General features: G+C 51.9%; 1 protein-coding gene across 3 annotated transcripts in view; it reads right to left on the bottom strand.

Annotated features, from left to right (window-relative positions):
* NUP98 (nucleoporin 98kDa) overlaps positions 1-27,639 on the bottom strand; it is a 94,189-nt gene that overhangs the window by 27,290 nt on the left and 39,260 nt on the right. For all 3 annotated transcript variants that reach the window (XM_015428311.1, XM_015428313.1, XM_015428312.1), the window contains 8 exons: positions 26,879-27,066; positions 25,262-25,378; positions 16,141-16,448; positions 14,702-14,815; positions 12,658-12,796; positions 12,382-12,559; positions 10,310-10,468; positions 6,981-7,157 (listed from right to left, as the gene is read on the bottom strand). In XM_015428311.1, coding sequence (XP_015283797.1) covers positions 6,981-7,157; positions 10,310-10,468; positions 12,382-12,559; positions 12,658-12,796; positions 14,702-14,815; positions 16,141-16,448; positions 25,262-25,378; positions 26,879-27,066 — 1,380 coding nt within the window. The remainder of the gene's footprint in view (positions 1-6,980; positions 7,158-10,309; positions 10,469-12,381; positions 12,560-12,657; positions 12,797-14,701; positions 14,816-16,140; positions 16,449-25,261; positions 25,379-26,878; positions 27,067-27,639) is intronic.

The raw sequence follows: 27,639 nt of genomic DNA, 5'->3' as shown, positions 1-27,639 counted from the left end.
TTGTATTCATCTCCTTTATACCCTGCCCTCCCCGCAAATGCAGGCTCAGGGTGGCTCACAATCAACGCATAAATACAATTAAAACAGCCAAAATCATCTTAAAACAATTCCATTATAGCTAGTGCAATTCCATTAGAGCTAATGCAAATTAATGAAGTGTGGCGATGGTTATTTCGTTGTTCAAGATGGCTGACTCTCACGGTAGAATTTCAAAGGTCTAGGAGTCGTTCTGCTCATGATCTTCCTGCGGCACAGGCTAGGTGTCAAAACCAAGGGCCAGTGGGGGCGGCTCCCTAACTGAAAGCCTGGCGGAAGAGCTTCGTCTTGCAGGCCCTGCAGAACTGTTTGCCGCCCTGGGCCGTATGGGTAGGGCGGGATATAAATCCCAAAAATAAATAAATAAATAAATAAAATTTATTTATTTATTTTCATTACATTTATACCCCACCCTTCCCGCAAGCGGGCTCAGGGCGGCTTACACGAGCACAAAGTGCATATAAGTTACAATATATAAAATACATAAAAACAATTTAAGAATTCACTTCCATCCGGGTGCAAGAGAGAGAGGAAAGAAAAAACTCCACATTTTGCATAGCAGAGGGGAAGACTCGGGCCCCGCTTAGATGTCACACGGTCTTCCGGTGGTAACACTCTCTGGGGAACGGTGATCATAATGGCAGTGGCGGCTCCTACTCATATGCCTGGCGGAAGAGCTTCGTCTTACAGGCCCTGCGGAACTGCAAAATGTCCCGCAGGGCCCTGATCTCCTCCGGGAGCTCGCTCCACCAAATAGGAGCCGCCACTGAAAAGGACCTGGCCCTTGTTGCAACAAGCCTGGCCTCCTTAGGGCCCAGGGTCACCAGCTGGTGGTGTGACCCCGACCGAAGTGCTCTTTGAGGAATATGTGGGGAAATGCGGTCCCTCAGGTATGTCGGGCCCAGGCCATAAAAGACCCCGCAGGGCCCTGATTTCCTCCAGGAGCTCATTCCACCAGGACGGGGCCACCACTGAGAAAGCCCTGGCGGTAGCGAGCCTGGCACCTTTGGTGTCTGGGAGGGTCAGTCGGTTTTGAGACCCCGACCGTAGTGCTCTCTGGGGCATATATGGGGAAAGGAGGTCCCGCAGGTATGTGGGACCCTGACCATATAGGGCTTTAAAGGTAAGAACCAGCATCTAGAAGCGAATTCGGTATGCTATCGGCAGCCAGTGCAGCGCCCTCAGCACAGGCTGGATGTGCTCCCAGCTGGAGAGACCCGTCAAAAGCCTGGCTGTGGCCCCAGCTGCCGCCTCCAAATCTGTGACAAGGGCAGCGTTGCAGTAGTCTAATCTCGAGGTGACCATTGCATGGATCACTGTTGCTAGGTCGGCGAGGTTGAGGAAGGGAACCAACTGCCTAATCAGCCGAAGGTGATAAAAGGCCGACCTGGCAGTGGCTGCTACCTGGGCCTCCATGTCATATTCTCAGGAGCACCAAGAAACCTTGACGTTTTGTTTTTTTAAAAAGGCCCTAAACCCACTCTCTTCTCTCCTTCCATATCAACGCTTGGTGCATTACAGAGCGCGCAAGTCGAACAATGACCGCTGACGCCCTGAGCCTCAAGTGCGCTGCCACAGGGAGGCCCAGTCAGGCCCTGCGGGCTCAAAAAGCTGAAGCCGAAAAGGATTTCCCGAGCAGCTGGACAGCCTTCCTGCAAGCTCAGGAGGAGAACAAAAGCTTTCTGCTCTTTTAAGAACGGTTCTCATTATATACTTCCGGAGAGATGCCCTGATGCAGCAAGCCCACCCCATCCCTACCACGCATGACGGACAGAGGTACAGGAGGCATAAGAGCAGCGTCCGTTATTTTGAAAAACACTGACAAGAGCAGCAGAGGAGAGCCAGATTCGAGTCCTGCAGCACCTTAGAGACTGACGAGATCTCGTTGGCGTCTAAGGTGCTACTGGACTCAAATCCGGCTCTTCTGCTGCAGGGGAACACGGCTACCACTGAAGCAGTAGAGAAAGTCAACCAATAATTTTAAATTTGCCTTAGACAACTTGAAAGGGATCTGAAATGCCTGGTTTTCATAAGGAAGTTCCTGTAAGGTTTTTGAAAGTGTTCCTGCCATCTTCTTCTGAACACGTCAAGAGTTGTTTCAGGAAGCACACAAGAGTCAGGGAGACTGCCTGTCACACGTAGACCTGTTCTAAAGACACTCAACTGTTGTGGCTTTAAGAACCTCAGAAGAGCCCTGCTGGGTCAGACCAGGGAGGGTCCCTCCAGTCCAGCCTCCCATCTCACACAGGGGCCAGCTAGTTCCTCTGGAGGGCCAGCAACAGGGCAGAGAGGCTGAGGCCTTCCCCTGATAAGAACCCCAGAAGAGCCCTGCTGGGTCAGACCAGGGAGGGTCCATCCAGTCCAGCCTCCCGTCTCACACAGGGGCCAGCCAGTTCCTCTGGAGGGCCAACAGCAGGGCAGAGAGGCCGAGGCCTTCCCCTGATAGGAACCTCAGAAGAGCCCTGCTGGGTCAGACCAGTGACGGTCCCTCTAGTCCAGCCTCCCGTCTCACACAGGGGCCAGCCAGTTCCTCTGGAGGGCCAACAACAGGGCAGAGAGGCCGAGGCCTTCCCCTGAGAAGAACCTCAGAAGAGCCCTGCTGGGTCAGACCAGTGAGGGTCCCTCCAGTCCAGCCTCCCGTCTCACACAGGGGCCAGCCAGTTCCTCTGGAGGGCCAACAACAGGGCAGAGAGGCCGAGGTCTTCCCCTGATAAGGACCTCAGAAGAGCCCTGCTGGGTCAGTCCAGTGAGGGTCCCTCTAGTCCAGCCTCCCGTCTCACACAGGGGCCAGCCAGTTCCTCTGGAGGGCCAACAACAGGGCAGAGAGGCCGAGGCCTTCCCCTGATAGGAACCTCAGAAGAGCCCTGCTGGGTCAGACCAGTGAGGGTCCCTCCAGTCCAGCCTCCCGTCTCACACAGGGGCCAGCCAGTTCCTCTGGAGGGCCAACAACAGGGCATAGAGGCCATAAACTACCCTGATGTGTTCTCCTCATGGCTAGAGGCCATTGATAGATTTATCCTCCATGAATCTATTATTATTATTTATTTCATTGTATTTATACCCCGCCCTCCCTGTGAACGGGCTCAGGGCGGCTTACACACGTTATCTAATAAATCCGAGCTATTTATTCCTGTGGCCACCACAGCATCCTCTGACAGTGAATTCCACATTTGAAGCATCTCATTCCGAATACCTGTTCCAAGATTTAAAAGTCTGGGTGCTAAATGGGCATCTTTAAAGTATCTATTTACAATTTTTTTGAGCATCAGCAAGCCCCACTTCTGATACAATGTTTTCTCTCCTTATCTTTCAGCTTTGTGCCAACAGTCTTCTCCTCAGCTCTAAGTAGTAGTGGTTGTTGTTCAGTCGCACAGTCGAGTCCGACTCTTCGCGACCCCATGGACCAGATCACGCCAGGCCCTCCTGTCTTCCGCCGTCCTCTGAAGTTGGCTCAACTTCATGTTCGATGACACTGTCTAACCATCTCATCCTTTGCCATCCCCGTCCCCGTCTTCTTTGATCTTCAATCTTTCCCAATCTTTCTAAGTAGAGCAAACATCTATTGGCCATAACAAATAACTGACTCTTGGTGATAGATCCAGGTAGTCAGCCAAGTTCTGCTGAAGCAGCAGAACAAAGTCTGAGTCCAGTAAGGCACCTTTAAGACTAACAAAAGTTTTATCCAAGATATGAACTTTCGTGCGCATGCACACTTCCTCAGATACATCGAAATGGACGTTAACATCCATACATACAGACGGTGAACAGCAAATTAGCCTATAGCAAAGATGTTTTTAACAGATGCAAAGACCAAACTTTGCTATGTTTATAGGGTCACCATTTGTTTGGATTTCATCACAGGGGGAAAGACAGTGGAGCAAATAAATACGGCAAAATTAAAGACTAATGCATAAATGTATCCTTCTTAATTGTAGGTATAGTAAAGGTAAAGGTTTCCCTTGCTCAAACTAGATAAACTGACAAGGGATTTTATATGGCAAACAAAGAAACCCCGAGTGAAATTGAAATTACTGCAGGAAAAAATAGAACGGGGAGGCCTAGCACTACCAGATTGGCGGCTATATTATCAGGCTGCGGTAATGGTGTGGATACGTGATTGGGTGCAACTAAAGGAGAAGAGAATTCTAAAACTTGAAGGCCATGATTTAGCAGCAGGGTGGCACTTCTACATGTGGAATACTAAGCAATCTATACCTATACATTTTAATCAACATTTTTTAAGGAAGGCTATATTAAAAATTTGGTTGGAAATTAAAAAACAATTCTATAGGAAAATCGCGGCATGGATGGCCCCACTAGAGGCAATCTCAATACCGAACCTAATGTCGGCTGTAAGGTATATTACCTATAAAGAATGCTTAGATTTAAATGGAAATTTAAAAACCCAGAACCAGCTTGAGTATAATGGTATTAGGTTATCTTGGTGGGAGGGAAACCAAATTACATCCAGATATCAGAAGGATAAACAGATAGGTATATATACGGAGTATGTTGAAATGGATAAAATATTGTTGGGACCAAGAGAGAAACTTATTCGCAAATTCTATAACATCCTCCTGGACCAAAAAATGAAGGAGGAAGAATTAAAAGGAGGAATGATCTTGTGGACCAGAAACTTCGGACATAACATTGAATGGGTCAAATGGGGAAAAATATGGCAAGATATGAGGAGGATGAAAGAAAACCTTTTCAAAATGTTCCATCGGTGGCACTTCACTCCAGAAAGGCTAGCTAGATGTTACCCCAATGTATCAGACAGATGCTGGAAGTGTAAAATAGAAAAAGGGACTTTTTTCCATGTTTGGTGGTCATGTAAAATAACACAGAGATATTGGAAAGAAATTTATGAAGTTATTGCTCAGATAACTTTATTGAGAATACCATACGAGCCAGAGATATTCATGTTAAACATTATGCCTAATAATTTAAAAAAGACGGATGAACATTTACTGATACATCTTCTTACGGCAGCCAGGATATTATTTGCAAGATACTGGAAACAGGAAATCATACCATCTAGGGAGGACTTTATAATTAAAATAACAGAAATGGCTGAATTGGATAATCTTACTTTGAAGCTCCGAGGGAGAGATGATGATGTATTTGAGAATATTTGGTCTACACTGTATAGTTGGCTACAGGAAAATGTATAGTTTAAAATAGGAAGGCGCAATTGTACTTAACAGAGTCGGGCCTGGGATCCTAGGTTTATGTGCCAGTTTATGTGTTTACGTGTTGTCTATATGTCAGTTTTCAGTGTGTCTTCTTGTGTTTGAAATCTCAATATTAATAAAGTACTATTAAAAAAAAAAAAAGCCAGTCGAATCCGACTCGCGGGATGCAGTGCTCATCTCCGTTCCCAAGCCGAAGAGCCAGTGCTGTCCAGAGACGCCTCCATGGCCGGCATGACTAGACGCCGAGGCGCACAGAACACCGTTATCTTCCCACCAAAGCGGAACCTGTTTATCTACTTGCAATTTCTAGCTTTCGAACTGCTAGGTTGGCAGGAGCTGGGACCAGAGACGGGAGCTCACTCCGTCACGCGGCACTCGGGTCTCGAACTGCTGAACTACCGACCTTCCACAGCCTGCAGTTCAGAGTCTTAACCACTTGAGCCACTGCAGCCCCTTTAATTGTGGAGTACTAAGACTAAATAACTGAGATCCCTGTTGTTATGCTCCATTCGCCTGCTCTCAAGGACGCAGGTAACTAACAGCATACTTTCCTTTGAGGTGGGGTGAATGGCTGTGCCACATTATCTCTCCTCTGCCACCAGAATTCACACCTTGAATAAAACTTTGTGGGTCTTAAAGGGGCCACTGGGCTCAGACCTTGCCCAACTGATTCCTGGTTCAGTCCTCAAGGAATGAAGAAGGAAAAGATATTGGATTTATACCCCCCGCCCTTCACTACCCAAAGGAGTCTCAGAGCGGCTTACAAACTCCCCTCCCCACAACTGACACTCTGTGAGGCAGATGGGGCTGAAAGACCTCTTCCGAGGACTTCCCTTGAGAGAACAGCTCTGAGAGAACTTGTGACTGACCGACGGTCACACCAGCAGCTGCCATGTGGAGGAGTGGGGAATCAAACCAAAGGGAGGGAATTTAAGGTTTTTGTTGGGGGGGGGGGGAAGGAGGAGGAGGAGATTGGATTTATACCCCACTCTGTCTTCACTACCCAAAGGAGTCTCAGAGCGGCTTACAAACTCCTCTCCCTTCCCCTCCCCACAACAGACACCCTGTGAGGTAAAAGAAGGAGAAGAGATTGGATTTATACCTCGCCCTTCACTACCCAAAGGTGTCTCAGCGGGGCTTATGAACTCCTTTCCCTCCCCCTCCCCACCACAGACACCCTGTGAGGCAGGTGGGGCTGAGAGAGCTCTGACAGAAACGGCTCTTTTTCAAGAACAGCTCTTATGAGAGCTACGGCTTGCTCAAGGTCATCCAGCCAGGTGCAAGTGGAGGAGTGGGGAATCAAACCCGGTTCTCCCAGATTAGAGAAGATGAAGAGGAGGAGGAGGAGATTGGATTTATACCCCGCCCTTCACTACCCAAAGGAGTCTCAGAGTGGCTGACAAACTCCTTTCCCTTCTCCTCCCCACAACAGACACCCTGTGAGGGAGGTGGGGCTGAGAGAGCTCTGACAGAAACTGCTCTTTTTCAAGAACAGCTCTTATCAGAACTACGGCTTGCCCAAGGTCATCCAGCCGGGTGCAAGTGGAGGAGTTGGGAATCAAACCCGGTTCTCCCAGATTAGAGTCCGCACACTTAACCACGGCACCAAACTGGCAAAACAAACCAGATGTCAGGGTCGCAAGGCAAAACAACCTACCGGAGCAAAAGGGCCCAAGTCTCCCCTGGCTGGCCTCCGCCCACCACGCCACTGGCCAATGAGTGCAGAGGTGATGCCGGGAAGCGCCTCACCTGCAAAGTGTGAGGATTGATTTCCAGGGAGGACGCGATGTGTGCGGACGCCGGCACCAGCTCCGGCTCCTCTCCCAGGCTCTCTTCCGCGGCGAACTCTGGAGCGGCTTCCTGAGTGACGTCTGCCATGTCGCTGTCCAGCTCCACCGCCTTCCCCAGCTGCTCGATGTCCGGGCTCTGGAGACACCAAGAGACAGAGGCAGACTCAGACCAGAGCGGAAGTCCCAATGAAGTCCTGGGCTCCCTCGCCAGCTTCGGATTCCTCCTTGTGTCCCGACCCCGAGAGTTGGTTGGGCTGGCAAACAAATGTTTGGGGACTGGGTGCTGTGGTGTGCTGGTGCCACCATGCCTGAAAACTGTATTCCAAGGAACCATTCTGCACAGGTCATTCATTGCCCCGCGTAAATGGTTGATGGCACACCCTGAATTCCAGGGGCGCTGTACGGATGAAAAAAGCAGCCTGTGGAAAACTGAAGGGCTGCAAATTGTGGCATCGAATGTGGAACTCGGGACCAATGCTCCCCCTAAGCTGTGGAATCCTGTGAGCAAAAATTCCAATTGGTGAGCTCCTGGCATTAAAGTTGTGAGCGGTGTTCCCTCTAAGCTGAGTTAGTGTGAGCTAGCTCACAGTTTTTTAGCCTCCGGCTCACACATTTTTGTCTTAGCTCAGGAAGGATGGCTCCAGAGCAAGCTAATTTATGCAGCAGCCAAGTTGCTCGCTCACAACTTTGATGCCAGTCGCTCACAAAGTGGAATTTTTGCTCACAAGACACTACGGCTTAGAGGGAATATTTGTGAGCGAGCGATTTATGGCTGCTGCATAAATTAGTTTGCTCTGGAGCCATCCCTTCCTGAGCTAAGACGAAAGTGTGTGAGCCGGAGGCTAAAAAACTGCGAGCTAGCTCACACTAACTCAGCTTAGAGGAAACACTGGTCACCACCAGCAACGCTCCCCCTAAGCTGTGGAGTCTCATGAGCAAAAATCCTACTTCATGAGCTCCTGGCGTTGAGGTGGTGAGCGAGCGATTTGGCTGCTGCATGAATTAGTTTGCTCGGGAGCCCTCCTTCCCGAGTGAAGACAAAAATGTGTGAGCCGGAGTTTGCTTTGGAGCCCTCCTCCCTGAGCTAGCACAAAAATGCGTGAGCCGAAGGCTAAAAAACTGTGAGCTAGCTCACACTAACACGGCTTAGAGGGAACACTGGTCACCACCAGCAATGCTCTCCCTAAGCTGTGGAGTCTTGTGAGCATTCTACTTGGTGAGCTCCTGGCATTAAAGTTGTGAGCAAGTGGTTTGGCTACTGCATAAATTAGTTTGCTCTGGAGCCCCATCCTTCCTGAGCGGATGGGAGACCACCAAGGAAGTCCAGGGTTGCTAGCATGATGCAGAGGCAGGAAATGGCAAACCACCCCTGTACATCTTTTGCCCTGACCTGGACGGCACAGAGCAGCCCGATCTCATCAGATCTTGGGAGCTAAGCGGCCCTGGCTAGTATTTGGATGGGAGACCACCCAGGAAGTCCAGGGTGGCTACGCAGAGGCGGGCCATGTCAAGGGTGATAACGCAGACAGGGCTGATACGCAGAGGCAGGGAACACCAGATTACCTCTGACAGTGTCTTGCCTCGAAAGCCCTATGGGGGCCGCCACAAGTCGCCTGCAACGTGATCACACTTTCTGCCACCGATATTGTTACAGATGCCACCTGCTGTTGTGCGCTTTTACCTGCTGGGAATCTCCTCCCTCTGATCTTCTCACCTTTCTGTTCAACTGCCTTGGAATCTTTGTGTGGATCTCTGAATCCCAGCTCCCCCCATTGGCTTAGAGAAATGCTAGTCTGGCCAATGGGCTACGAACAAGACAGCAGAAAAGAGTCTTCCTGTGCCCGTTGCCCGGGGACTGCGGAAGTGACTAGGGGACTGTACCAGCTCCCTCTGCTGCGGAGAGGATGTGACAGCGCACTGCCAGGGAGAGCGCCAGGAAGGCCAGCTGGCTCCAAGCAGTGTTCCCTCTAAGATGAGTTAGTGTGAACTAGCTAGCTCACAGTTTTTCAGCCTCCGGCTCACACATTTTTGTCTTCGCTCAGGAAGGAGGGCTCCAGAGCAAACTAATTTATGCAGTAGCCAAATGGCTCGCTCACAACTTTAATGACAGCAGCTCACCAAAAAGAATTCTTGCTCACAAGACTCCACAGCTTAGAGGGAACATTGGCTCCAACCACTGGCCACAAAACAACCAGGGCACGCATTTCCCTCGGCCTCCACGCCAGAAAAAAAATTCAGCTTTGACAGTGCCCCGGGAAGGATACTCTGCCATCAACTAGGGACCACGAGAGGCCACTGGGGGGGGAGGCAGTACGGAGGATGGTGGCCGATATTTTTTATTTTATGGCAAGCTGTCCTGGAAAACGATAAAACTGTCGAATTAAGAAAACAGGGGTTCCGTGGCATGAACCTTTCGAGTACAAACAGCCAACCGCCTTCTAACCAACGGCTGACCCTCATGTCCAACCACCGTCCTCAGACAAGAAACAGAAGAGTAGGTTTTTACACCCCGCTTTTCTCTACCTTAAGATGTCTTAAAGGGGCTTGCAATCATCCAGCCAAGTGCAAGTGGAGGAGTGGAGGAATCAAACCCGATTCTCCCAGACAAGAGTCCCCGCACTTAACCACGACACCAAACTGGCCGGCCCAGTTTCAGAAGCTCTTCTCTAAAGACCGTCTTGCAACAAAGCTGTGTCTGGAGCCCGACTTAAGCGTGATTAGTACATTGGTCACGGTGTCTGATGGAACCCGACCTGCATGCGCTATGCGGGGAGGGCGGGATACGAATCCAACAAGATAAACAACATAAAAGTAAACGCTGGCCAGGGCACAAGAAAGCAGCGGGGGGACTCGGGACTGAAATGCCGTTGCCACTTGTGCAAAGCGGCGGGGGGAGTGTCGCGTGGCTGCTTTGACCATGGGGCTGTCTCCAGCTGCTCTACTCCGGCGGCGAAGGCATTTCAGGGTCCCACGGGAAAGAGCTTTTGCCGCTCCAGTACCACACTCAGAGCAGGATCGAATGAACGGAGGCGGGGTGGGTGGGGGTGCTTTTTTAATTCCCTCCTATTAAAGAAAAACCCAAATCACCAAAGTAGTTATCTTTATTGGAGAGTGGGGTGGGGTGGGGGACAGGAAACAGAACCAGTCAGGGAAGCTGGTTCAGGGATGGCGACAGTCCTCGCTGTCAACAGCTCGTTTCTTACAGGTAACGATACACCCACGAACCCCTAGGCGGTGCCCCCTCCTTGAACCGAGCGCCCCCTGCTTTCGCGCCACCCTTTTCTCTACCTGAGAGGAGGGCGCTGGCTTCCTGCTCAGGGCTGCTGGCTGGGACTGGCCCACTGGGGGCGGCTGGACAGTTTTGAGCTTCTTCGCCTCCGCTTTGGACGGGTGCTCGTCTTCCTCCTCATCGGAATCTTGCAAGCCGTATTTGGAGAAGTGGGCCACCTGGACGGAGACATAAGCCAGGGTTAGAAGAAGAAGAGACTGGATTTATACCCCCCGCCCTTCACTCCCCAAAGGTGTCTCAGAGCGGCTTACAATCTCCTCTCCCTTCCCCTCCCCACAACAGACACCCACAGAGGTGGGTGGGGCTGAGAGAGCTCTTGACAGAAACTGCTCTTTTCCAAGAACAGCTCTTATCAGAACTATGGCTTGCCCAAAGTCACCCAGCCAGGTGCAAGTGGAGGAGTGGGGGAATCAAACCCGGTTCTCCCAGATTAGAGTCTGCGCACTTAACCACGACACCACACTGGCTCTCACCACTAGGAGAAGGAGGAGGAGGAGATTCAATTTCTACCCCACCCCTCACTACCCAAGGGAGTCTCGGAGCGGCTGACAATCTCCTTCCCCTTCCCCTCCCCACAACAGACACCCACAGAGGTGGGTGGGGCTGAGAGAGCTCTTGACAGAAACTGCTCTTTTTCAAGGACAGCTCTTATCAGAGCTACAGCTTGCCCAAGGTCACCCAGCCAGGTGCAAGTGGAGGAGTGGGGGAATCAAACCCGGTTCTCCCAGATTAGAGTCTGCGCACTTAACCACGACACCACACTGGCTCACTTAGGTGCTGCTACAGCAAACAGATGGGGAAGTGGAGGATTGCGGAGGCCAGCAGCTCAAACCAGGGTTCTCGGTATGTGGACAGTCCTCCTAACAATCTACTCCAGGCCATTATCTTGAGCAGCCCTCCTAGAGACCGTCTTATGGAAGTGGCGGTGGCTACAAGCACAGACAAGCTTCAAGAGGGGACTGGATCAACATATGGAGCAGAGGTCGCAGAACCATAGAGTCGGAAGGGACCTCCAGGGGCATCTAGTCCAACCTCCTGCACAAGGCAGGAAATTCACAAATACCTCCCCCCCCCCCCCCAACACAACCCCTCCCCAGTGACCCCTGGCCCATGCCCAGAACATCCAGACAGTCCATCGCTGGCTGTTAGCTGCAAGATAGATGGAGCACTCTGTCTGGGGTAGTGATTATTTGTATTCTTGGTGCTTGGGGGGGGGGGCGGTCCACAGTGGGAGGGCTTCCGGACTTCTGGCCCCACTGGTGGTATCTGGGTGTTGGCCACCGTGTGACGCAGCGTGTTGGACTGGATGGGCCACTAGCCTGATCCAGCATGGCTTCTCTTATGTTCTTATGTCCATGGCAGAGATGCTCTGTATTCTTGGTGCTTGGGGGACAACAGTGGGAGGGCGTCTGGGGTTCTGGACCTGCTGGGGGACCTCCTGATGGCCCCTGGTATTTTTGGCCACTACGGGTCACAGAGGGTTGGACTGGATGGGCCTTTGGCCTGATCCAACATGGGCTTCTCTTATGTTCTTCTATGGAGTAGAGGTCCATCAGTAGCTATTAGCCACTCTGTCTGGGGCAGTGATGCTCTGTATTCCTGGTGCTTGGGGGGGGGGGCAACAGTGTCCTGGCCCCACTTCTCCTGGCTGGCTTCTAGTGTCCTGTCCCCACTGCTGGACCTCCTGATGGCACCTGGTATTTTTGGCCACTGTGGGACACAGAGTGTTGGACTGGATGGGCCATTGGCCTGACCCAACATGGGCTTCTCTTATGTTCTTATGTCCGGGGCAGGGATGGTCTGTCTTCTTGGTGCTTGGCGGGGGGGGGGGGGGCAACAGTGGGAGGGGCTTTTGGGGTTCCGGCCCCGCTGGTGGACCTCCTGGTGGTACCTGGGTTTGGGCCACTGCAGGACACAGAGGGTTGGACAGAATGGGCCACTGACCAATCCAGCATGGCTTCTCTTAGGTTCATCAAAGCCATTATACTGCATGAGCTACACAACGACCACAGGCAGCAACAGAGAAAGGGGGCGCCTCCAGGGCTGCAGTACCCACGCCGGCTGGTGTTACCTTGAATACCCACGAGCCCGTCTCCGGGCGGTACTCCTTGAACTGGGCGCCCTGCTTTCGGGAGACCGCCTCCAGCCTGCTCTCGTAGCTCATCTCCGCCAGGCGCTCGGGGCTCTTGATCAGGACTCGAGAGGTTTTGTCGGTCGGCCAGACGCCGTCCAGAGTGACCTCGGCTCGCCTGTGGGAACAGAGAACGGGTTTGAGGCCTGAGACGCGAGCCCACATTCCCGAGAAAGCCAGGTGAACGCCCAGCTGAATTTAAAACGTCGGCCTTACCTGTTTAGGCCTTCTCCGATGGGCGGCTTCAGCTCATCGTCTGGGTAGACGATCACTTCTTTCCTGCGGATATGCACAATCTCGTCGAGGTCCAGATTCGTCAGATCGACGTCTCCTTCGAAGTAGATGGAGCCGTAGCCTAGGGGAGACAACTGACACCGTCAGGCCGGGCTGCTAAGAAAGTCAAATATAGTGAAAGCTCACTGGTCGGAGGACACACTCCCTGTCCACCACCACGCACGCCCCCTGGGGCTGACAGAAACACAGACGTTCGTGCTTGGAGAGAGGCGTCGTTTTCAGTCAGGTCTAGAATCCAAGCTATTAGCCTGGCCATAGTTGTAGTTGTTAATGTTGCAAGATGTTGCAAGTACTGTTGTTTTTTTTAATTCTTTTGGGACTATTGGTACAGCTGTGCTTTATTAGACTGGTCTTTCTGGGGTGTTCTCATGGAGAACCAGAGAAGCCTTCTTTAGAATGGTTGACTTATGCACAGTGAAACTGAGAGCTCTGGGTGAGTACAGCAAGCTAGCTTCTTTTTTTCCTGGTTATTATGCTAAAGTATATTGTGTTATTCCTGCCAACCTAGCAGTTCAAAAGCAAAGAAATTGCAAGTAGATAAATAGGTACCACTTCGGTGGGAAGGGCACAGCATTCCATGCGCCTTGGTGTTCAGTCATGCCGGCCACATGACCACGGAAACGTCTTCGGACAGCGCTGGCTCTTCGGCTTTGAAACGGAGATGAGCACCGCAACCCTAGAGTCGGACTTGACTGGCTTTCGAGCAAGGGAGACCTTTACCTTTATATTGTGTTATATTGCGTCATATTGTATATTGTTATTCAGTTCCAGGAAAAAATATGTCTGCCTGAAGAATTTGTCGAAACACGCAATTTTTGCCTAGGAGGCGTGTGGCTTGCTTTGACGCTTTCTGAAACACTTTGTGTGGAAAATACAACTGCCTGCTTCATTTCTCATGCCAGCTTTGATGCCTGCTGGATTACTCTTTGTGGAGGATATAACGGCCTGCTGCATCGCTCATCATTTATGACGGTTGCAACTTTCATCAGTCCTTTATCAGGTGCAAGATAGTCTACAGCGTTGGAAGAGGTCTCTGTAGCTGTGGACTTTTCTATTAGTAAATACAATGTACTTTAGGTTTTTGTATGTGTATAAGATATACTAAAGGTAAAGGTTCCCTTGCTCGAAAGCCAGTAGAATCCGACCGTAGGGTTGCGGTGCTCATCTCCGTTTCAAAGCCAAAGAGCCAGCGCTGTCCGAAGACGTTTCCGTGGTCATGTGGCCGGCATGACTAAACGTGGCTCAAGTGGTTGAGATGCTGAACTGCAGGCTGTGGAAGGTCGGTAGTTCAGCAGTTCGAGACCTGAGTGTGCCGCGTGACGGAGTGAGCTCCCGTCTCTAGTTCCAGCTCCTGCCAACCTAGCAGTTCGAAAGCAAGAAACTGCAAGTAGATAAATAGGTACCACTTTGGTGGGAAGGTAATAGCGTACCGTGTGCCTTGGTGTTTAGTCATGCCGGCCACATGACCATGGAGACGCTGGCTCTTTGGCTTGGAAATGGAGATGAGCACCGCAACCCTAGAGTCGGATTCGACTGTCTTTCGAGCAAGGTGGGTGTTTACTTAGAGCCAGGGGTCATTTCGTAGAAAAAGAGCTATAGCATAACTCATTAGCATATGCCACACCCCCTGACATCACCGGAAGTGTGTTCTCCCCACAGCCAGCGGCGACCTCCAGCGGGCACCAGCAGGGAGCTCCAGGCCCCGCCCTCCCACACCTCACCCAGTGGGATGGCCTCCCCCCCCCCGCGGGGAGCCCCCCCCCCCCCGCCCCCCCCCCCCAAAATGACCCCTTAGAGCACGTACAAGGCTGCCTCTCCAGAGTCGTATCCAGGGCGCATCGATGATGCTTCTCTAGCCACAGCTCAGCTCCTACAGGCAGGGCCCTCGGCTTCCCATTCGGGCAGAAGGGAAATGTGCCTGGACCTTGAACAGGCGGCAGCAAGAAATCCACACAAGCCCCCTCACCTTTACGGCCGATGGTGAAGTCTGTCACCACACACTCCCCCTTCTCATTGGTCATTCTGGCCAACTCCTCCATCGATGGAATCGTGTAGTAGCCCACTCGGGTTAAACAGATCCCTGGAAGAGAAAAAGAAGCCTGGTTGAAAACTCTTCCCCCTGGCTGCAGAGCGGAGCAAAAGCTCCTGCTTCCAAGGTCCTGATGGGCAAACGAAGAGCCGGGGCGCCAGAGCGTACGTGACAGGCCGAGAGGAGACTGGAGGAACAGCTCTGGCGGGAAGCTGGAGCAATTCGGATCACAGCAGGCAGCAAGAAGGCACACGCGAGGACCCGCGGCCCTCCTCTGCAGTCAACGGGGAGTCATTCAAACTAACCAAGGGAACAAGACATTACAGTTGACCCTGGGGGTGAGAACTGGCCAAAGTATGCGAGCTTTCATGAGTCACTGCTCACTTCTTCAGGTGTCTGAAGAAGTGAGCCGTGACTCATGGAAGCTCCTCCCCTGCCACAATTTTTTGTTAGTCTTTAAGATGCTCCTGGACTCTGGCTCTTTTCTACTGCTATAGACAAACATGGCTACCCATCTGGATCTATCTCCATGCAAGGCACCACATTTGGCCATACAGAATGGAAATCCATGAACCGTGTGGTATAAGAACAAAGAAGAAGAGATTGGATTTCTACCCTGCCCTTCACTACCCAGAGGAGTCTCAGAGTGGCTCACAAACTCCTTTCCCCTCCCCTCCCCACAACAGACACCCTGTGAGGTGGGTGGGGCTGAGAGAGCTCTGACAGAAACTGCTCTTTTTTCAAGGACAGCTCTTATCAGAACTACGGCTTGCCCAAGGTCATCCGGCCAGGTGCAAGTGGAGGAGTGGGGGAATCAAACCCAGTTCTCCCAGATTAGAGTCTGCACACTTAACCACTACACCAAGAGATTGGATTTATACCCCCTCCCCGCCCTTCACTACCCAAAGGTGTCTCAAAGGGGCTCACAAACTCCTTCCCCTTCCCTTCCCCACAACAGACACCCTGTGAGGTTGGTGGGGCTGAGAGAGCTCTTGACAGAAACTGCTCTTTTTTCAAGAACAGCTCTTATCAGAACTACGGCTTGCCCAAGGTCACCCAGCAGCTGCAGGGGGGGGGGAATCAAACCCGGTTCTCCCAGATTAGAGTCTGCACACTTAACCACTACACACCAAGAAGATTGGATTTATCCCCCCCCCCGCCCTTCACTACCCAAAGGTGTCTCAGAGCGGCTTACAAACTCCTTTCCTTCCCCCTCCCCACAACAGACACCCTGTGAGGTTGGTGGGGCTGAGAGAGCTCTTGAAAGAAACGGCTCTTTTTTCAAGAACAGCGGCTTCCCCAAGGTCATCCAGAAAGGTGCAAGTGAAGGAGTGGGGGAATCAAACCCGGTTTTGCCCGCCAGACAAAAGCCCTACCTGCTGGGTGCGCCTGGTGCGCATTCTCATTCTCCTCTTCCCGGTCATCCTGCAGGGAGTCCTCGTGGAAGGAGGCGTCTTCGCTGCTGCCTTCCAGCCCGTTCCGCAGGGCCGCTCGCATGTTCAGGGCCATGATGGTGTCGTCCACGTGGTTCTGGTGCTTGTGGATGAGGCTCTCCGGGGTATGCGGGACCGGCTTCGCAATGGGGTTGGTGTAGAAGCTCGTCACCTCGTGGCGATCGTCCTCCTCCTCCTGCTCTCCGTCTGGCCGGTGGTTCTCGTCGACTGACCTGGAGAGGAAGTTGAATCTAAGAGGAGAAAAAAAGGTCACTCCGTTTCTCCGAGGCCCTACTCGTTCAGAGGCGAGTCACCCGCATAACCAGCGACTCTCAAGAGGCAGAGAGGGGGTGCAGCCCACTAGAGTCAAGCACAAAGCTCTAGGCTGCTCCCAAACATAAAGAATTTTAAAGCCTTTGAAGAAGAAGAAGAGATTGGATTTATACCCTGCCCTTCACTACCCGAAGGTGTCTCAGAGCGGCTCACAAACTCCTTTTCTCTTCCCCTCCCCGCAACAGACACCCTCTGAGGTCGGTGGGGGCTGAGAGAGCTCTTTCGAGGACTGCCCTTGAGAGAACAGCTCTGAGAACTTGTGACTGACCCAAGGTCACACCATCAGCTGCATGTGGAGGAGCGGGAAATCAAACCCGGTTCTCCCAGATTAGAGTCCACCCTCTAAGTTGTGGAGTCTTGAGAGCAAAAATCCTACTTTGTGAGCTACTGGGCATTAAAGTTGTCAGCACGCGACTGGGCTGCTGCATGAATCAGTCTGCTCCAGAGCCCCCTCGTTCCCAAGCTGAGGCAAAAAATGTGTGAGCCGGAGGCTAAAAAAACTGTGAGCTGGCTCACACTAACTCAGCTTAGAGGGAACACTGGTCCCAGGCAAGGCTCCCTCTAAGCGCGGAGTCTTGCAGCAGAAATTCTACTTTGTGAGCTACTGGCATTAAAGTGGTGAGCGAGCGATTGGGCTGCTGCATGAATTAGCTTGCTCTGCAAAAAACGTGTGAGCCGGAGGCTAAAAAAACTGTGAGCTGGCTCGCGCTCACTCAGCTTAGAGGGAACACTGCTCCTAACCACTGCGCCAAACGGCAATCGGGCAGTGAGCACAGTGAGGCCAAGAAGCCGCCAGCCAACGCCGAGAAACATCCAGTCGCCAGGGATCATAAGCCAAATACTACACACAGGTGAAGCAGAAATGGAAAGAGCCCCTATGACAAGCTTCTAGCTCCCTAGCTTTCAATGAACTCTTCTGACCCACTCAGGGACACTTGTCCAGCATGCTTGCGAACTGTGCTCAACAGGAAAAACAAAGCCATGGCACAAACTGAATGTTCAGGTGGGCTGAGGCTCCACGGTAGGCCAACTGCTATGTAGACAGAGGGTCCCAGGCAAGGCTCCCTCGAAGCTGTGGAGTCTCGTGAGCATAAATTCTACTTTGCGAGCTACTGGCATTGAAGTGGTGAGCGAGCGATTTGGCTACTGCATAAATTAGTTTGCTCTGGAGCCCCATCCTTTCTGAGCGAAGGCAAAAATGCGTGAGCTGGGAGCTTAAAAAACCTGTGAGCTAGCTCATGCTAACTCAGCTTAGAGGGAACACTGGTCCCAGGCAATGCTCCCTCTAAGCTGTGGAGTCTTGTGAGGAAAAATTCTACTTTGTGAGCTACTCTGGCATTGAAAGTGGTGAGCCAGCGATTCGGCTACTGCATAAATTAGCTTGCTACAGAGCCCCATCCTTCCTGAGCGAAGGCAAAAATGCGTGAGCTGGGAGCTTAAAAAACCTGTGAGCTAGCTCATGCTAACTCAGCTTAGAGGGAACACTGGTCCCAGGCAATGCTCCCTCTAAGCTGTGGAGTCTTGTGAGCAAAAATTCTACTTTGTGAGCTACTGGCATTGAAAGTGGTGAGAGAGCACTTTGGCTACTGCATAAATTAGCTCGCTACGGAGCCCCATCCTTCCTGAGCGAAGGCAAAAATGTGTGAGCTGGAGGCTCAAAACTGTGAGCTAGCTCACGTTAACTCAGCTTAGAGGGAACACTGGTCCCAGGTACAAGCCTCCCCCCCCCCCATTTCCAGTTCCAGGACCTCTGATAGCAGAGGCTGGGGGGGAAATCATTCTCTGCCCGAGACCCTGGACAGCCACCTCCAAGCAAAGAAGAGAATGCTGAGCTAGATGGACCAAGGGACTGATACGGTGTAAGGCAGCTCTTGTACGCCTTTGATTTTAAATGCCTTTAATATGCAGGGAAAGACTGAAGGTCAAAGAAGGTCAAAGTCCGCAGGGTCAAAGCAATGGTATTCCCAGTAGTCATGTATGGCTGCGAGAGTTGGACCATAAGGAAGGCCGAGCGCCGAAGAATAGATTCTTTTGAACTAGGGTGCTGGAGAAGACTCTTGAGAGTCCCTTGGACTGCAAGGAGATCAAATCAGTCAATCCTAAAAGAAATCAACTCTGGAAGGCCAGATAATGAAACTGAAGCTCAAATACTTTGGCCACCCAATGAGAAGGGAGCACTCCCTGGAGAAGAAGACCCTGATGCTGGGAAAGACTGAAGGTCAAAGAAGACGGGGACAGCAAAGGATGAGATGGTTAGACAATGTCATAGAGGCAACAAGCATGAAGTTGAGCCAACTTCAGAGGATGGCGGAAGACCGGAAGGCCTGGCGTGATCTGGTCCATGGGGTCGCGAAGAGTCGGACTCGACTGTGCGACTGAACAACAACATGTAGTCAGTGGTCCACTAACAAGCTCGGTCCCCAGCCCAGTTCTTTGGAATGGGCTACCAGAGGTGGTTAGAACACCATCCCTGCTTGCTTTAAGATGCTGCAGGGCAGCACCGTTTGGGTAGCATGGCCTTGGCTAGGCTGCTCAAGCGGGTGGTGCTATTTTGCTGGCATGCTGAAGTGTCTCTTTCCTTCAGGTTACGTGCTTGTATGCTCTCTCGTGTACATTTTGTTAGCACCCAAGGCTCCTGCTCGTAGGAGAGGCCAAATCTAACTACTTGAAATCAACCATACCAGGAAGTTTGGATGTTGTTTCTACCCTTCGTTCTGCTGCGAAAGATCCACAGGCAGGCCAACCCAGGTCTCGCACTGCCGTATGCTCACAACTGACACAATGCTGGTCCACTGCGGGTGGTTCTGCACTAGACCTTAAATCCTGGTTCAACCCTGTCCCCAAACGTACATTCTACACTGCACTCGAGTTCACCCCTGTAATTATTTCGGGGTATTTTTGGTTTCCATATTACATTGCGGTCACCCCGGTTTCGCCCCACACTTGTCCCAGGATAAACGGATGCTGTTACAACCAGGGATAAATGCAAGGCATTGTGTCGGAGCCATCCTTCCTGAGCTAAGACAGAAATGTGTGAGCTGGAGGCTAAAGACCATGAGCGAGCTCACACTGACTCAGCTTAGAGAGAACACTGCTCTGGAGCCCTCCTTCCTGAGCTAAGACAGAAATGTGTGAGCCAGAGGCTAAAAAACCATGAGCTAGCTCACACTGACTCAGCTTAGAGGGAACACTGGTCACGAGTTGAACTCTGATAAAACCAGGGATGAGGTCCAAGTGTGGAAAGGACCCGCGTGAAGCGATGGTAGGAACCACACTTCCGGAGCTACAGTTCTGTTTACAGAAGCACGTGCTTTTTGGATCCCATGGCCCCACTAGCTGGAGAAATCTTGAGAGCTGCACTCTCCTAAAGGAAGAGGATTCACAGCTCGGGGACGCATGCAGTTGCGGTTTTGGTCCCGGAAACTCAGGCGGGGGCTGTGATTAGAGTGTGCTTCTCTCCGGCACACTCGATCCACTCACCGGGTTCACAGCAGAAGGACTGAGATACGGCCACTGCGACCCATCCTGTAGCAACTTACCAATTAGATTGTAAAGCCGCCCTGAGCCTGCTCCGGCGGGGACGTCAGGGTATAAATCAAATCAATAAATAACTTTAACGTATTCTGGGTGGGGACAAGACGATACGGAAGCTTAAAGAAGCCAAACCTCTTGCCCGGTGCAGAAAATCCAAAGCTAGATGGACAGCTGTCCGATCTCAGCCTGGAGACCTCTGGCGTGGGAGAGCCCGCACTAGATCCCAAAGATCATCACTACCATTCCCAAACCACTCTCACCGCCAGGAATTCCTGCAAAGCCTCAACCCTCCTGTAACACTTGAGGCCGTCAGACCCAGGCGTGCCCCCCCTCTGGAGCGGCAGGGAGCCTTTGTCCTCCTCTATTTTCGTAGGTCACCCGCGTGTCCTCTCTTCCTTATAGGGCTGTGTCCTGCGGACCCTGTCCTGCTGATGTTGGCATTTCCCTGCATCACGAGGAGTCTTCCTCCCACGCAAGGGACCGCTGATAGGACAGCAATGTTATTTCTTTGCTGTAAGCTGCTTTGATCATTCCTTGGTCCTCAGAAGAAGTACAGCCCCCACAAAAGAGGAAAACTTGACAAACTGTGGTTATTATTTTAAGTGGGGTGCTCCGGTGCCAGGGTTTGCAAGGAAAACTGCACTACGGGCTGCCGATTGAATACCAGATCCGGTTCAAGGTTATGGTTTTGACCTATAACCAGGGCTTTTTTGTAGAAAAAGCCCAGCAGGAACTCATTAACATAATAGGCCACACCCAACAGCAGAAACTCATTAGCATATTATGCCACACCCCTGACAACACAGCTCATTATCATATCAGGCCACACCCCCATGCTACCAGAAGTGTGCTCATCCAGCCACACCCACCTTTTGCTTCTTATTCTGTTTACCTTGTTTGTCAGGGCTTTTTTTGTAGCAGGAACTCCTTTGCATGCTAGGCCCCTAATGTAACCAATCTGAATGAGGTTCTGCTGTTGGGTGTGTCTTATTATGCTAATGAGTTCCTGCTGGGCATGGCCAATTCAGGAGCCAGCCGGAACTCCGTTCCTGTGCGTTCCTGCCCCAAAATAGCCCTGCCTATAATGCCCTAAGCGGCCTGGGACCCTCAAACCTGCGGGGCTGCCTCTCCCCATACGAGCCCCCGAGAGCTTTATGCTATTCTGATCAACATCTCCTGGTGGCGATCCGGTCCAAGGGACGTCCGCTTAGCCTCAACCGGGGCGAGGGCTTTTTCGGCCCTTGCCCTGGCCTGGCGGAACATGCCTGTAAAATGGGAGCTGTTCCGCCAGGCCTTTGGTTAAGGCGGCAGGCGTTCAATCCATTCTGGCCCCGCATGTCCAGGAACCTTTCCCAGTGGCCTTTGCTGTTTTGGATATCACGTGGGCACTGGAATTTCTCTGGGTAAATATTCCGTGAGGCATGGGCTTGGTTTTATCTGCGGTTGCTACTTATCCTTTTTGTTGTTTGTTGGTTTTACGTTGTGAGCCGCCCTGAGCCCATTCTTGGGGTAGGGTGGGGTATAAATTGAATAAATGATAAACAGACGAATAAATAAATAAAAGTTGCACATCAGGACAAGAAGACGAAGAAGAGATTGGATTTATACCCCACCCTTCACTGCCCAAAGGTGTCTCAGAGCGGCTTACAAACTCCTTTCCCTTCCGCTCCCCACAACAGACACTCTGTGAGGTAGGTGGGGCTGAGAGAGCTCTGACAGAAACGGCTCTTTTTCAAGAACAGCTGTGCCAGAGTTATGGCTTGCCCAAGGTCATCCAGCCAGGTGCAAGCGGAGGAGTGGGGAATCAAACCCGGTTCTCCCAGATTAGAGTCCGCGCACTTAACCACCCCCGCCCTTCACACGGCTTACAATCTCCTTTCCCTTCCCCTCCCCACAACAGACACCCTGCGAGGTAGGTGGGGCTGAAAGAGCTCTTTCCAGGACTGCTCCTGAGAGAACAGCTCTGAGAGAACTTGTGACTGACCCAAGGCCACACCGGCAGCTGCATGTGGAGGAGGAGTGGGGAATCAAACCCGGTTCTCCCAGATTGGAGTCCGTGCTCCTAACCATGACACCAAACTGGCTCTTGAGCTCTTGAGAGTCAACCCTTCCTGTTTGGTGTAGGGTTTGATTCCCCACTCCTCCACATGCAGCTGCTGGTGTGACCTTGACTCAGTCACAGGTCTGACAAGAGCTGTCCTTGAAAAAGAGCAGTTTCTGTCAGAGCTCTCTCAGCCCCACCTGCCTCACGGGGTGTCTGTTGTGGGGAGAGGGAACGGAAAGGAGTTTGTAAGCTGATCCGAGACTCCGAGTGAAGGGCGGGGTATAAATCCAATCTCTTCTTCTTCTTCTTATGCTTGATATCTCTATTAATCAGAAACCGGATATCTGATGAAGGGAGCTCTGGCTCCCAAAAGCCGGCACCCCAAAAATCTTGACGGTCTCTAAGCTGCTGCTGGACTTGACATTTAACTGGTTCTACTGCAGACAGTGGAGCTGCGGTGGCTCAAGTGGTGAAGACGCTGAACTGCAGGCTTGTGGAAGGTCGGTAGTTCAGCAGTTCGAGACCCGAGTGTGCCGCATGACGGAGTGAGCTCCCGTCTCTAGTTCCAGCTCCTGCCCACCTAGCAGTTTGAAAGCAAGAAATTGCAAGTAGATAAATAGGGACCACTTCGGTGGGAAGGGAACAGCGTTCCGTGCGCCTCGGCGTTTAGTCATGCCGGCCACATGACCACGGAAACGTCTTCAGACAGCGCTGGCTCTTTGGCTTTGAAACGGAGATGAGCACCGCATCTCTAGAGTCGGACTCGACTGGCTTTCGAGCAAGGGAGACCTTTACCTTACTGCAGACTAACAGGGCTACGATTAACAGGGCTACGATTACCCGAACTGTTTCTTCTCAGCAAACCGGCAGGCCCAGATGATGATGCGGGACCGCTGCTGCGAGGTCTTCGACCCAGGCGCAACAGGGGATTGTGCATTCAAGAGCTGAGTGTCTGTATTCCCTGGAGTCCTGCTATGCCATTAGGAAGGAGTAGCACACTGCTAGAGAGCACATACTAGCTGGCTGCACAACGGGCCATGCGCTTGACGCATCACTCTTGGCACGGATTGGAGAGGAGGAGGCCAGGTGGAATCTCATCGGCGGAAGGCCAGGCCAACTTGACTGCTCTCCTGTGCCTTCCCCCACAGCGCTAACTTCTCAACTAGAATCACAGAACGTTAGAGTTGGAAGGGGCCTTGCAGGTCATCTGCAGGAGCACAGCCGAAAGAGAGCCCTACAACACACCCGGGAGATGGGCTTCCAGCCTCCTCCCCTTGAAAGCGTCCAGCGGAGGAGCCTCCACCACATCCCGAGGCAGTCTGTTTTCTACGGCTCAACCACCCTTACAGTCAGGAAGTCTCTCCTGATATTTAGCTGGTATCAACTCCCTTGTCATTTCCATCCATTGGATCATACAATCATAGAATGTTAGAGCTGGAAGGGACCTTTGTAGGTCATCGAGTCCAACCCCCTGCACTCTGCAGGAGCACAGCCAAAAGAGAGCCCTACAACACACCCGAAAGATGGTCGTCCAGCCTCCGCTTGGAAACGTCCAGCGAAGGAGCCTCCACCACCTCCCGAGGCAGTCTGTGTTCCACTGCTCAACCACTCTTACCGTTGGGAAGTTTCTCCTGATAATTTAGCCGGTAGCGACTCCCTTGTCATTTCCACCCATTAGATCTAGTCTTGCAATCCGGAGCAAGAGAGAAGAGATCTGCTCCGTCTTCTACATGACAGCCCTTCAGATACTTGAAGACTGCAATCATGTCCCCTCTAAGCCTTCTCCTTCCCAGGCTAAACAGACCCACCCAACTCTTTCAGCCTTTCCTCATAAGACTTGGATTCCAACCCTCTCACCGTCCTGGTTGCCCTTTTCTGGACACACTCATAGAATTATAGAATCATAGAATGTTGGAAGGGACCTTGCAGGTCATCTAGTCCAACCCCCTGCACTCTGCAAGAGCACAGACGAAAGATAGCCCTACAACATACCCGAAAGATGGTCGTCCAGCCTCCGCTTGGAAACGTCCAGCGAAGGAGCACCCACCACCTCCCGAGGCAGTCTGTTCCACTGCTCAACCACTCTTACACAGTCAGGAGCAATGCTTCCTCTAAGCTGTGGAGTCTCGTGAGCAAAAATTCTACTTTGTGAGCTACTGGCATTGTGAGCGAGCGATTTACCTCCTGCATACATTAGTTTGCTCTGGAGCCATCCTTCCTGAACTAAGACAAAATGGTGTGAGCCAGAGGCTAAACAACTGTGAGGTAGCTCACACTAACTCAGCTTAGAGGGAACACTGGTCAGGAAGTTTCTCCTGATATTTAGCCGGTATTGACTCTATTAGATCTAGTCTTGCAATCCGGAGCAAGAGAGAAGAGATCCGCTCCGTCTTCTACATGACAGCCCTTCAGATACTTGAAGACTGCAATCCTGTCCCCTCTAAGCCTTCTCTTTCCCAGGCTAAACAGACCCAACTCTTTCAGCCTTTCCTCATAAGACTTGGATTCCAACCCTCTCACCGTCCTGGTTGCCCTCTTCTGGACACGCTCATAGAATTATAGAATCATAGAATGTTAGAGTTGGAAGGGACCTTGCAGGTCATCTAGTCCAACCCCATGCACTCTGCAGGAGCACAGCCGAAAGATAGCCCTACAACATACCCGAGAGATGGTCGTCCAGCCTCCGCTTGAAAACGTCCAGCGAAGGAGCATCCACCACCTCCCAAGGCGGACTGTTCCACTGCTCAACCACTCTTACAGTCAGGACGTTTCTCCTGATATTTAGCCGGTAACGACTCCCTTTAAATTTCCACCCATTAGACCTAGTCTTGCAATCTGGAGCAAGAGAGAATAGATCCGCTCCATCTTCCGCATGACAGCCCTTCAGATACTTGAAGACTGCAATCCTGTCCCCTCTAAGCCTTCTCTTTCCCAGGCTAAACAGACCCAACTCTTTCAGCCTTTCCTTCTAAGACTTGGATTCCAACCCTCTCACCATCCTGGCTGCCCTCCTCTGGACACGCTCGAATGTTTGTGAAATGCCCCAAACTGAACTACTGCAGTCATGACTGCCTCTAAAAACAATTTATTTCAGAAGAAGCGCAAAAGGGAAAGGACAGAAAGAAATCGGGCCGCCTTGGGACATCGACATACCGTTCCCCATTTTCTGGATACTCAGAGGGAGAGGCGAGGTCCTCCGCTTCACCGCCGACGGGGGAGAACAGGCTGCTGCTGTTGAGGTTCTTCAGAACCAGCTTCTTGATGCTCTTCCTGAAAGACACCCCCCAAAGCCCGTGGATGTCTCTTGAGAGGGCGTGGCAATGACTCCGTCTGGCCAGCCCTGGTGACACCCTGGTCTGGCGGACCACCAAGACTCCTGGGTCACTTTAAGGACTTAATTTATTGTCACGTAAGTTTTGTTTGTTAATCCACAAAGCTACGGAGGATGTGCTTTTTCTACGACAAACTAATACCATCTATAACCTTTTCGAGCCTCCGGAAGCATTCTGGAATCCTGACACAGTGTGGCTGGCACATCAACAACATGGCGGCCACAAAACAGCCGCTGCATGAGGCGGAGCCAGCCACAAAATGACTGGCACAGTTTCCCTTCAACTGCACAGTGCAGATCCTTAAGCTGTAGGGGCAGCTGCGACCAAAGCAACATTGTTAAAAACCTGCACAGCCAGTCAAACCTCCAGGAATCCATCAGAAGCCTTGCTGGACAAATGCCCCACCTTGGCCCCGCCCACTTCCTGAAAACACTTGATGGGGCCCAGAAAAGGTGTGGGGCAGGGGCTGCAGAGCCCATAGGCAACACACGTTGGGGATCCACGCTTGAGGTGTGTGCACCCCCCCCAAAAAATCGGCATTTTTTGGGTTTGGATCTACCGAGCCCGAAAAATTTCGGTATTTGCCGATATTCCCGAAACCCAGTATCGGTACGATACTGGGTTTCGGGAGTTATCGGACTAGCCAAATAATTTGGCTCAATTATTCCCCGTAGGGTATAATAATTCCACCCCCTTAACGGGGGAGGGGGTTTCCTACCACTGAAGGGAGCGTGACACCTCTGCAGTGCGACTCGAGGTTTAAAGTTTAAATCCCTCAAGTCACGCCGCACAGGTGGCACACTCCTTTCATTGAAAGGAAAGCAATTTAAATGCCTCCCCGTGCCTTCCCTGGCCAGCCCGCCAAAGCGGGCAAGTCAGGGAAGGCCTGGAGAGCGCCCCCCATCCCTCCTCGGCTCCCAATGGCAGGCGGGCCGGGGAGGAACTGGGAAGGATTGTGGAGGCATTTAAATGCCTCCCCGTGCCTTCCCCTCGCCCAGCAAAGGGATTCCCCGAATGGATGCCAAATATACCACATCCATTCGGGGAATCCCTGTTTGGCCTGTTCGGGGAATCCCTGTTCAGCTTTAATCGAATGCACATCCCTAATCGACACACCAGAATATCCAGAATGAAAAATGGCGGTTAGGATCTCAAGCTGCAGGAGGGACTTCAAGGTCAGTTAATCCCACAGGTCTGAAAAGGCCAACGCTGACTGCTCAACCTCTCTGCACGGTGCAAATACATGAAAATGGCTTCCACAGAGACCAAGGGCCCCCATGAATTCACGTAAGCATCCAGCTGCATCTGCCAAGAGAAGAGCTGCTCCAGACGAAGACCAGGAAAAAAATACAACCACAAAGAACCAACCATGGAGGAAACTTTAACTTTGCACCTTCTCCCTCTTCCGCTCCACCCTTCTCCCCCCCCCCAGACTCACTTGGGCATGAAAGACCCATTGGACAGGGCTGGCTCATCATCATCCAGGCCATCAAAGAGCTGGGATTTTGAGGACCCCGTTGTCTGCAAAGCTTTCGGCCGCACTCGCGTGGCAGGACGGGGGGTCAGCTTGTAGTGAGTGGGCGTGGTCAGCGCCTTCTGAGCCGCGGGATTGGTTGGCTTCAGCCTCTGCAAAAGAAAGACGCCGTGTGAGATTGTGCAGCCAGATTCGGGCTCAGGCTCCAATGTTTGCCCCAAATCAGGTTTGCATGCGATGACGGCTGAACTGCAATCAAGTCGTCTGGGCTTAGCTGTGCAGGACCTCTCACAGCCTCAAGCTAGGGATGTGCATCTCGGGATCCCGAGCCGAAAAAAAAGCCGAAAATAACGTTTTTCGGCTTTTTCCGGCTTTTGGGATCCCGAATTAGTAATTTATGCGCTTGTCCGAATCCCGAAAAAAAATCCCGAAAAAATTCGGGTCCATTATAACCAATGGGGCCATTGAAGTCAATGGCAAAAATCTTCTTGAAACTTTGTGGGGGGCTGGGGGGGAGGGGGTTTGGGATAGAGGCTCCAAACATGGAGCGTGCTTACTGGAACCTCTCCCCAACATACCCACCAAGTTTCAAGACGATTGGACCAGGGGGTACAATTTTATGGGCCCCCAAACAGGTTGCCCCCAGATCAGCTTGCTGCAGTTTATTCCCGGTTTGCGCCGAAATTCGGCGGCAATTCGGCAACATTGTATCCTATGGACCTTGG

Source organism: Gekko japonicus, unplaced genomic scaffold (assembly GCF_001447785.1).
Source record: "Gekko japonicus isolate JY-2015 unplaced genomic scaffold, Gekko_japonicus_V1.1 scaffold3321, whole genome shotgun sequence".
Taxonomy (NCBI): Eukaryota; Metazoa; Chordata; class Lepidosauria; order Squamata; family Gekkonidae; genus Gekko; species Gekko japonicus.
The sequence above is the reverse complement of the archived record's forward strand: the minus strand, read 5'-3'. Positions and strand labels throughout refer to the sequence as shown.